Source organism: Acyrthosiphon pisum, chromosome A1, assembly GCF_005508785.2.
Source record: "Acyrthosiphon pisum isolate AL4f chromosome A1, pea_aphid_22Mar2018_4r6ur, whole genome shotgun sequence".
In the NCBI taxonomy this organism is placed as follows: domain Eukaryota; kingdom Metazoa; phylum Arthropoda; class Insecta; order Hemiptera; family Aphididae; genus Acyrthosiphon; species Acyrthosiphon pisum.
This window is the reverse complement of record NC_042494.1, coordinates 43,678,582-43,690,298: the sequence shown is the minus strand read 5'-3', so window position 1 is coordinate 43,690,298 and position 11,717 is coordinate 43,678,582. Positions and strand designations below refer to the sequence as shown.

The following is an 11,717-nucleotide window of genomic DNA, read 5'->3' as shown; positions in this document are numbered from 1 at the left end:
TTAAAATATATTGAAAAGCCCATGAGGTTACCTAGATAATAATCTTACCTTTAGATTTTATAAGAGGTCAATTCGGTCTAATTTTTAAACTAACGGAGCTACACATGTTCTGCTAGGCGTAAAATTTGCTATGTAATGCACTTGTAAGACGGAGACAACACATGTGGGTATCACGTCCTCTAAAGTATTCACATAGGTATTTAAATATAACTAATACTATAATATAGGCACAAGAGTACAGCCGCTTGGTATGATAAACATATGGTATAATATATGATGATAATAAACATGTAAGGAGACGGATAGTTACGAACTACGGCGTGTAGAATGGACTCTGAATGGTAGCGCAATGATAACAATCAACTTTTAAAACAGTCTAACAAATTTGTTAGTGAGTTGTTAGAGATTGTTAGACAACATTCAAAGTATGTTAGACTTTATTTTCGACGCTAGACCACTTTCATTTATTGCACTGCTAACTTCACGGCAGCAGTACAAAAGTTTGTTAGAACTTTTTTTTACGATCAAACGACGCATAACGACTTGTTAGAGATTGTTTGACAAATTTCAAAGTTTGTTAGACTTTATTTTTGACGCTAGAATTTTTTTACATTTGCACTTCTATCTTCAGCAGTACAAAATTTGTCTAACAATCTCTAACAAGTCGTTATGCGTCGTTTGAGCGAAAAAAAATGTTCTAACAAACTTTTGTACTGCTTTGGATAGAGACAACACATGCTGGCGTCTAAAAATCTTGACACGACATACACTCCATATTCCCTTACAACATATTTTAAAACTTTACGTCATAACTATTTAATATTTATTAATACAAAATAAAAGGAAGGTAAATTAAGATCGACTAATGTTACATTCTACAGACCATATCAATTAGAAATTGTTAGATTGTTAGGTACCTATAGTTATAAGTACCTATTTTTTATAAAAACAATAATAATATTGGTAGGTAACTTTAACAACATATACACATCGTTATAGGTGGACACATATTATTATAATTATATGAATAGGTAGCTAAATGAATGTCAACATAAGGTATTCTAACTATTTACCCATACCTACCTATGGTGTAGGTAGATAGGTAGGTAGGTAGGTATATAGAAACAGAAACGTATATAACCTGATTTGTGTTATTATTTTTGTTAACACTTAAATAAATCCACCTAAATATTTTATGAGAATGTGTCTACAAAATATATACTTACACAAAACATAGTTTGACAGCCAGAATTATAATACCTATTTTAAATAATAAACTACCTCAATAGATAAATTATTTATGCAACCCTCTTATTATCGTAGTGCCTTAAATAATATTAGTCGTTTAACTGGGTTCTTTAAAATAAATCATTTTTCTCCGAATGTTCTTATCAAGCAGTTGTCAAAATAAATAACATGACATCAATTGGAAAAAAAAACCAACGAAAATTTTATCAAACACTTATGACCTTGGCTTTTTTTTTGGACACAAGTCAATATCGTTATATTTCAAGATTTGTAAAGCAATTTTATATTTTTGATTGGATGGTATTAGTGAGTAATAATATTATTATATTAAACCATTATAATTGTTACCAATATATATTTGATATTATAAAACGCTTACACAATATGAGATTCTGAGTGGAGCGATGAATGTTTGAATATTAAAATTACTTTTTTTTTAAGCTGATGTAGTTGTCATCTCCGTTTAGAGCAGTAAACTGATGTGATCTTCAATAGTAAACTATTAGTAGAAAAATTGATATAATTGGTATTTTGGGGAGTCAAAATTAAAAATTCCAGTACTTTTCAAAATTACTGAGAAAAATAAATAGGGAAAAACGTGAATTTTTACGGAAAACCACTTTTCTACTAAATCTTTTTCTTATTTTGTTGTAATTTAAAAACTGTAGAGACTTGACATATTTACCGAATATTTGTATTAGCATTTAATTTTAATAGACGTAAAATAATTTTAAAAATATTATTTATAGATATTTAAAATGTTTGACTTTTTTAGTTTTTTCGATTCATGTATGATATAATTTTTATTCTTGAAAAAAAAGCTTGACAATTTAAGACAAGGTTTCTCATAAGTTTTTTATATACCAATTAAAAAATATATAAAAAGGAATAATCATAATATTTTTATAATTATTATATTATATTACCCATATAGTATTATTTAAAATTTAAACATAGTGTTCCTAATTTACTAGTATATGTTACAATATAGAGTTATTTAAAAAGGTTTTTTTGATTATTACAAAATGTTGTTCAACAGAAATTAAATAATAATTCACTATTCCCCCCTCCCCATTTAAATGACATTGTACCAATAACTATTAGGGGCAAGATGATGAAATTTACAAACTAAAAAGGCTTCAGCCCCCTCTCATTGTCCGTCTTATGGTATAAATCTTATATAATAAAAGGCTAAGTACAAACCATCATATTATTATTTCTAAAAACTGTTTTGCAGAAAAATTTTACATATTATCAATTATTTGTAGAGGTTATTACGTTTATAGTTTTATGGGATATATAGCAGTAACGACCTAGTATAAGGTAACGGATATCAAATTCTAATTTACTTTGTTTAGCCTCCCCCTCCTTAATACATCTTAATTATTAATGGCGTATATAAATTGTATAATTTTGTGTATGAATTATCAGGTATCTGTGGCTGCAGCGTTTACTATTTTGGAAGGAAACTATAGAATGCCTTTTGTTATGGAGTTAATTCAGTACATGATAGTTGGTTTTTATTTCACTTCAATTTTTGTGGTATTTATAATAAAAAAAGAAGCCATTATGTCCAATTACAATTGCATACAGACTAAATTTATCCAATGGTCCAATAAAAGAGCATTACATTCAAATGCGGCTTATAAAAGAAACATAAAAACAGTTAAAAGTTTATCAATACCTTTAGCAATACTATCATTGTCTATTGCACTTGGGCCTTTGATATCGACCATAAACGATATTGGCAAACTGCCATTGGACAACCGAGCACATTTCGTCTTGTTTTGGCCTACGGTAAGTTAGTATACTATATGTCTAGATGACTAATGAGTAAGTGTAATATTTTTCATAAATTCAAATAATCAAAATTGTTATGATTTTTTCAATTGATCCCTTAATACAAGGACATGTTATTAACAATTACAACACCAATAATTTATATTTTGTACAGATAGGAACCGTCTTTTGACGTTTTCCCATAAAGGTTAATAATCCCATAACACAGAAAAACATAAAAATCCACCATAAAAAATAAATTAACGGTCCGTTGCAAGAACCCGGTATTTCAATATTTTGGAATTGTTCATATCAGAAGACATACAATAATACCATGTTATTGCATCGAATTCTGTAACCATAAATCTCCATTTGTATGATATTAGCTTATCCAATGAACGAATGTGCCTGTTTATACTTTACTGCACCAAGCTGTAGACAAAATTGGGTAGGTACCTACTCTTCATCAGAAAATATAAAAAACATGCATTTTGAAAATAGTGGAGGTACCCGATTGTTGCACAGGATCGTTCCGGTCCAATTATTAATGGAATAAATGTCAAACTATATCTCATATTTGTATTTACTAAACATCCAATCGGCTACATCGATCTTTTCTTTGCTAATCAACACCATTATTAAAGTTAATATGGAAAATAATCATTTACCGATAATAACATATTTACTACAATATTAGTGCATATTTAATAGTAATGATGTTTGAATTCGTTTTTCAAAAATAAAAGATTTTATGTGTTGAGTACAATAAGTATTTATTAGGTATATAAAAGTAGTTGATAATATGTATTACATAATATTAATTATAAGTTATAACTAATATGTATACGTATAATTCGTATGTATTAGGTATGTGTAGGTATATCGTATAACTTGTAATTCATTATTGATATCTCATATAAATTAATGAATATTTTTCATTCCTAGATTGTTGACACTAATAAATTAAGTATGTATGGAATCATTTATACACTGCAAGTCATATTTACTATTATTCTATACATTTCGGTTTTATCGTTCAATTTGGGTTATATGGTATTTTTGAATGAATTAATTACCCAGTTTGAAATGTTATTAAATGGAATTAACGATGCATTTAAATATAAAATGGATAAACAGTTCCAAACGCTTTTTATTGATTGTATACGTCACCATCAAATAATTATTAAGTAAGTATTATTATTTATTAAGACAATACAATATAATATACTTCTTTACTCAGTGGTCGAAGTGGCTCAAAATAAGTGGATGAATGGAAAGTGTAAATTATAAAAATCCGAGGGATGCCATCCACTCACTTCAACAGTTCGAACACTGTTTTTATTTTAAATAACAGTCAAGTGCTATTGTGCTAAAATATTTATATATACACTATACATTATTATAATGTATGGATTGAGTTGGAAGTAACTAATAAGTATATGGTTTTAGTGTTTGGATTAGAATTGATTTACACATTATATATTTAAATATTTTACTACATTTTTTCATGTTTAACAATTTAAAATTCTATTTTTAGTTTCTGAGTGGAAAATAATATGACGCGTGTATAATAATATATAATATTGTTTTTATATGTGTAAGTAAGGTAGCATCAACAAGACAATAAGTTAATTAAAATGTTTAACTTAAATTTATAAAGTTATATTTATATATTTATATATATTATTAATAAGAGAATAACTTAATTATAATTAAATTACAGCTTAGTTAAAAATATTTTATCTTTACCATAGATAACGTTTATATAACGTAAATAATAATATTATTATATATTAGTTATATTATTACGTATATCCTCTACAACGGAGGGGGACACAGCCCAAATGGCCTACATGTGCGTAAACTTGGCTCCAAGACACCAAATATTCCTAAAATATAATAGGCAAATAACCTTATTTGTACAATAATAAATCGGACTTTTTAGTTTTTAGTATCATTAATAATTGTTAAAAAAAACCGGCCAAGTGCGAGTCAGACTCGCGCACGAAGGGTTCCGTACCATCATCAGCTCTAAACATGTTGGCAACACTGCTTATATTATATATTGTGGAATTTTTAGTATTTGCTGTTATAGTGGCAACAGAAATACATAATCTGTGAAAATTTCAACTTTCTAACTTTCATGGTTCATGAGATACAGCCTAGTGACACACGGATGGACGGACGGACAGCGGAGCCTTAGTAATAGGGTTCCGTTTTACCGTACGGAACCCTAAAATCTAAAAATGAATTAATTTTTTTAAAACTTGAATTGTTTTTATTTTTTTTAAATAAAATTCATGATTCATGTAATGTACAATAGTAGTGTATTTCTTAAATAATGCTAGTAGCTTTGTATGTTCATACTTTTGTTTATATTTTTCCCCGGATAAAATTGTTCCAAAAATATCATATAATATAATTTTTTGAGCCCATAAAAACAAACTACACGTGTATAACTATAACATAAAAATATAGTACCTAATGATCACAAATGTTCAACGTTTATTAAACTATAGAAGTAATAAATAATAATTTATAAGTTTATAAATATTAAATGATAGTACTATCACATTAAATATAAAAATATACTAAAAATATGAGGTGGTATGGCTATCATTGTAAAACCAGTTAAATTTCTCACTCTCTCTCACTATCTGCTCAGAATCTAAAATATAATTTTATAGAATATTTTAGATTAAATATTCTTAACCCTGTAGACATACTTTTATAAATTTCTATGTTTTAGATTTTTAGATGATTTAAAGTCATATTTCAAGTGGATGATCCTAATTGAAATAATCGTAGTGCAAGTAATACTGGCCATCCTTATTTACAATTTAACAAAAGTATAATATCTAATAATTTATTATTTCAATCGAATTGTTTGTTCGATGAACAATATAACTGTATATATTTTAAAAAATAATATCGTTGTGTATTTTTAATAGGTAAATGCTTCCCTTGGTTATAAGGTGAAAATTGCTGGTTCGATATTATTTAATTTACTCCCAATTTGTTTTCACTGTCATATCGGAGAAGTCGTCCTAAGCTTGGTAAAATATTTTTAATGCTTAATTAGCAAAATGAAATAACAATAATAACATTATTCAATCTTTTAACAAATTTGTTGAACATTTGCTCTTCTCTTTTTACCCCTAAGTCGGGAATGTGTTTGACTATTTTCCCGGTGAATAATATAATAATATTTCCACATTCCACACCTTACCCAAATCTTTGGTTAATAAATTAGGTATAATGCAATTTTTAATTTGGTTATTTCAGTTTTAATAAAATTCAAATTTAATTACGAAATATACCACATCTAATAAGTTACATATTAATAACTAATTCTGGTGAGTAATCAGTTATGGAAAATAGCAATTTACTAGTGAGGTCATTATTTTTAAGACTGTTACAACCAACAACTTCCAATTATGTCTAAAATTGCATCAATATTTAAACAATAATAACTACCTATGTTCAATAATAGATTTGATTCTGTAAATAAAAAAATAAGAATAATAATTTAAAATAAATGATTCAGTTTTAATATAATCAATATTCATTACATAGTACATACAATATATACATCCAGTATATCTTACGGGAAACAGTTGAAATATTGTTATACGAGACTCAAATTTTCAAATAAATGTTCATTCTCGTGGGTCATTATTCTAGAACAGAAAAGTACTATTACAGTGAGTATTTTTTAAATTTCGTAAACGTAACATCGACCACCATTTTACATTCACGGATTAAAAAATGGTTTTCAGATTTTAGTTTAGGTATTTGTACAGTTAGTACTAAGAATATAGGTATAAAGCCATTACTATAACTTTTTAGTTTGTTAGACTGTTATTTTTGGTTTAGTTTAAAATATGTGACTGTCTTAAAATTATAAGTAGGTAGGTACCTGGTCGAAAACTATGATATCCTCCAGTCATCCTCAATAATATTCTTGAAAAAAATGTGTTTCATCTAGATCAGCTGAATACTGTGAAGTACCTATGCTTAGTTAAACTCATCAATTATTAAAATTCGATTATATAAAATTGTTATATAATTGTTGATTATGTAACTACATACTGTACATTATACGAAATAAAATGTCACACACTTACAGTTAATTATTTTTATGTTTTTTTACAGCACACACGTTTGTCTAATCACATTTATAACATGCCGTGGTACGACATGCCCAACAAAAACAAACAACTCATCGTGATTATGTTGCAACGCACTCAACGAGATCTGACATTAAGTTCAGCTTTGTTTTCGAGTGAAAGAGCATCCAGATCGTTGATTTCTAAAGTTATTAAACAAGTGTACACAATTCTAAACGTATTGTTGAAAACATAAATAACCATAAGTCATAACCATAATATATATAGTCGTGTGAACTGTGTATAATATACATATAAATGCGTTTAACTTTCATTCACTCATTTTAGTATTAATAGGTAATGGCAGCACAATTTAATTGGTTGTTATAAAATAGATGAAAAAATATGATACTATTACAAATAGTTTAGTGGATCATAATATTTGTTTTTATTTTAACTATCTGTGTTGGATGTCTATAATATAATAACTAGTATTACTGTAAGTCTGTAAAAGTATCCTTAATACCTTAGGCCTTAGTCGATATATAATTACCTTACTTTTGCTTGCAGAGCATACGGTTCATTAAGTAAGTCTATAACATAAGTAAATTACTACTTACTAGTACTAGTTATTAAATCAGTAAAGAGTATGTAAACATTGTATTCCAATCAACAGTAATTTAACTATCAAACTGTTATAACATTTTGTTAAGGCTAAATAAATGTTAAAAAAGCTCATGGTTGGTTAATTAAGCATGTTATAATTCAAAATTAAAACTGATTGAAATTTTTAGAGTAAAAGCAGACCAACTTTTATTACAAATATTTTATAAATATTTAACTCCATTATGACTATTGATTGATATAACCGTAAACTTTATACTCAATACATATAGTCTATATATTCTATAGAATTTTAGAAATATATTAGTTAAATAAATTTATAAATTCATACAAATCATTAAATCAAATGGTTAAACGGTTACTTCATTATAACTTTTTTGACATATAAAATAAAGTAAATACCTATGGGCTATGACCTATGTATAAAATAGAAGAATTGGGGAAATAATATTACCAAACCCTGGAAAACAACATAAAAACATATTCTTTATATTTATATGACTAGACATAATATTATATACCGAACGGCTTACTACAAGAGTTAGTAGCGCCGAACGCGTATGCAATGGTGGTAGGAGTTGCCGTGGTGTATGGGCATAGTATAAAATAATAATTATTGCAACAGGCCACAGGGTAATTAGTAATTACTTATAATATTATGTAATCCATTTTAATTTTTATCTTAAATAATTGTTAAATTATTAAATAGTTAAATCTATAAACTTGCAGAATACTCTATAGAAGATAGTGGGTATAGAATATACAGTGGTATAGAATAATGCTATAATACAGTCGCACCCGCATATTGTGTTGTCTCCATATTTTACACACGTACGACATTCCAAATTTTCGTTCGCCAGTTTCAATAGTATTCTGATAGTTTTTATATTAGAGTGAATTGAACTATTATACAACTTAAAGGTAAGATTGTCATCTAGCTAGGGCACGACGTAGGCTTTTATTAATATTACTATTTTTAAGTAAGTTATGACCTTTTTTAAACTGTACATTTTAAAATGATCATAATTTACTTAAAATTAACAATATCAATAATTTTCAGTAGTTTCCTAAACATCGGGAAACAAAAAAATTAATGAAGTTCGAAAATGTTTAACAAAACCAGGTTTTTGGAAAAATAGATTTTGTTTTTTTTTCTAACTAAAAAAAAAAATAAATAACTGTAGATGCTGTTCTACTTTCAACTAAAAAAAAAGTTTACCGCAAAGACAAATAATTAATTTTTCATGAGCGTTTGTAGCTTTCTTTCGGAGATCAGAGACACTTCAGTAATGTACCTATTTTGCCTATACAGTACGCCGGACAACACATTATGTACGAAGTATGTAAAACAATTTTTTTATATTTTACTTATCATCAGTATTGTGGTGATTCAGTGCACGTATCACCACTTTGCTCCCACTCCACTCGTTACCATCCGCTGCGCGGTACCAATTATTTTATATTCGTGATTTATTTTATTTATACAACTTCCGTGATTTGTATATTTATATTCTTTTGTAACTCGATCTCGCGCCTCCCATTGGCGACGCCATGCCACTCGTCCCGCGACAAGCACGACGCGGCCGCACCACCGGCCGGCTTCGTTTTGTTTGCTCACAGCCCTCGACCGAGCCACACGCGTTCCGAGTAATTCGCTCTCTTCCGACGTCATGTCTCCCGACCAGCCGAATAGCTATACGACCTCGTACGGTCATCGCAACGACCTCCGCTCGTCTCGTCCCCGAACCCATGTTCCGACGGCGACTCGTCTCACCGACGTACCCGACGCTCCCTCGATCGCGTGTGCATCGAGCACCCACGATTCCGTCGACACGAACGACCGCGCGACCGCTCTAATCTGTACCTACTTACTCTCGTACTGCGTACGACCAACGTGCATATTATGAAGCGCTTACAATAAACGATCTCGACGCAACGCGTCACAACCAATTCTGTGTTTAATTCATTTACTACCTATGTACCTTAAAACTTCTGCAACGGAGTCAGACAACAAACGTATGTTGGTAAGTGCGGTTGTTATCACGGCAGCAACAACTTCATCTCCACGCCACCGGCAACCACACTTGTACCACATTGGTGACCTCCGATTTCGACAAAACGCCAATACCACATTGGTGACCTCGATTCAAACAGATATGCAGGTTTTACGGCGCACCGAAAACACGACGACAGCGCCCACACGACAACGCATGCGGCACGGCCGAATCAAAACCACGTTCACGACGCACGTGACACTCGCCGACAACGCCGAGCCAGAACCACGTTCACGAGTCACGACACACGTGACACACACACCGACCTCGCCGACGCGAAAGCACGTTCCTCGCGTCATACCGTCTCGACTCGACGATTCCCGCACGAAGCCCAGCAACGCACCACGTTTTCCAGCACAAACGTTATACGACGTCATGGAAGCTAACAAAGGCGCGCCCGCACCAAGCAACGACGCTACGCCTCGCACATCGCAATGGTGGCAACGACTCGGCACACACGAGCAACGCCCAACCGTCGCGGAATTCACGCGACTCAACACGCGTGTTGAAGCCTTGACGGAAGAGGTGGCGTACTTGAGTCGAGAGTTCACGCACCTCAAACAACACGTAGCGTACAACGACTTTCAACTTCCGATCAACAGGCAACGTCCAACACGATCAACTCCCGATCAACAGTCAACGTCAGTCACCTTCCCGTCAACATTCGCCCTAGTGTGGTAGACATTCGTACGGCGAATTTCCGACTCCGACCGCCACTTCCGATCGACGCACGACGACCATCGACATTTCACCTGCCCATTCAACACTCATCCTCACACCAGCTGGAGGTCATGCTGAACGAGATGCAGTTCGGGGAAGCTCGATTTCGACAGCCGCTACGCACTTCTTCGACCATCGTCTTAAAAAAACTGGTTCGTTTTTTCCTTTCCGAGGGGAAGTAATGTGGTGATTCAGTGCACGTATCACCACTTTGCTCCCACTCCACTCGTTACCATCCGCTGCGCGGTACCAATTATTTTATATTCGTGATTTATTTTATTTATACAAACTTCCGTGATTTTTATATTTATATTTTTTTGTAACTCGATCTCGCGCCTCCCATTGGCGACGCCATGCCACTCGTCCCGCGACAAGCACGACGCGGCCGCACCACCGGCCGGGCTTCGTTCTCTTTGCTCACAGCCCTCGACCGAACCACACGCGTTCCTAGTAAATCGCTCTCTTCCGACGTCATGTCTCCCGACCAGCCGAATAGCGATACGAACCTCGTACGGTCATCGCAACGACCTCCGCTCGTCTCGTCCCCGAACCCATGTTCCGACGGCGACTCGTCTCACCTCGATCGAGCACCCACGATTCCGTCAACACGAACGACGGCGCGACCGCTCTAATATGTACCTACTTACTCTCGTACTGCGTACGACCAACGTGCATGTTATGAAGCGCTTACAATAAACGATCTCGACGCAACGCGTCACAACCAATTCTGTGTTTAATTCATATACTACCTGTGTACCTTTTTTTTTTCTGTTTCAACCGACGGCGTCGCGGGGACAGCTTTCGCAATACTTCCGCGACGCCGCCATCGTTTATTGAAAATCAACATTTTATACATACGTGAGGGGGGGGGGGTAGACGGGACAATACCCCGACTTACCCCATCTTTATACATGGTGGGTTTCCGACGTGTCGCTGTTGCGACTGCGAAGAGTGTCTTCGGTCCGTTCTTCATCGTCCGCTGTGTCAGCGGTGCGGTTCCCAACCTAACCTCCGACGCTTCGCGGTTGAGCGAATAGGGGGAAAGATCGGACCGTTCTTCATCTTGGGTACAGGTTGGTCGGTTATCCGTTCCCCTATTCTTCTCGCTCGTCTTCTTCTTTTGTGCTTAGGATAGACTCAATCATTGAGATGATCTCCAGCCTGTTCGTCGCTGCCTGGGCGA

General features: G+C 32.7%; 1 protein-coding gene across 1 annotated transcript; it reads left to right on the top strand.

Moving 5' to 3' along the window:
- The first annotated feature begins 1,416 nt into the window (after positions 1-1,416).
- LOC107882321 lies at positions 1,417-7,495 on the top strand. Its single transcript, XM_029486451.1, has 6 exons — positions 1,417-1,554; positions 2,680-3,045; positions 3,973-4,214; positions 5,777-5,876; positions 5,979-6,083; positions 7,183-7,495. Exons 1-6 carry the CDS (start codon positions 1,417-1,419, stop codon positions 7,390-7,392), a joined length of 1,161 nt encoding a protein of 386 aa, XP_029342311.1. The 3' UTR covers positions 7,393-7,495.
- The last annotated feature ends 4,222 nt before the right edge of the window (positions 7,496-11,717 follow it).

What these genes read in the sequence shown, in the direction of transcription:
- LOC107882321 (XM_029486451.1), top strand. Translation starts at nt 1,417, where the DNA reads ATGACATCAATTGGAAAAAAAAACCAACGAAAATTTTATCAAACACTT. An exon ending in TTTTTGATTGGATGGTATTA is followed by an intron (nt 1,555 to 2,679) that starts GTGAGTAATAAT and finishes ATGAATTATCAG; the next exon opens with GTATCTGTGGCTGCAGCGTT. An exon ending in TTATTTACAATTTAACAAAA is followed by an intron (nt 5,877 to 5,978) that starts GTATAATATCTA and finishes TATTTTTAATAG; the next exon opens with GTAAATGCTTCCCTTGGTTA.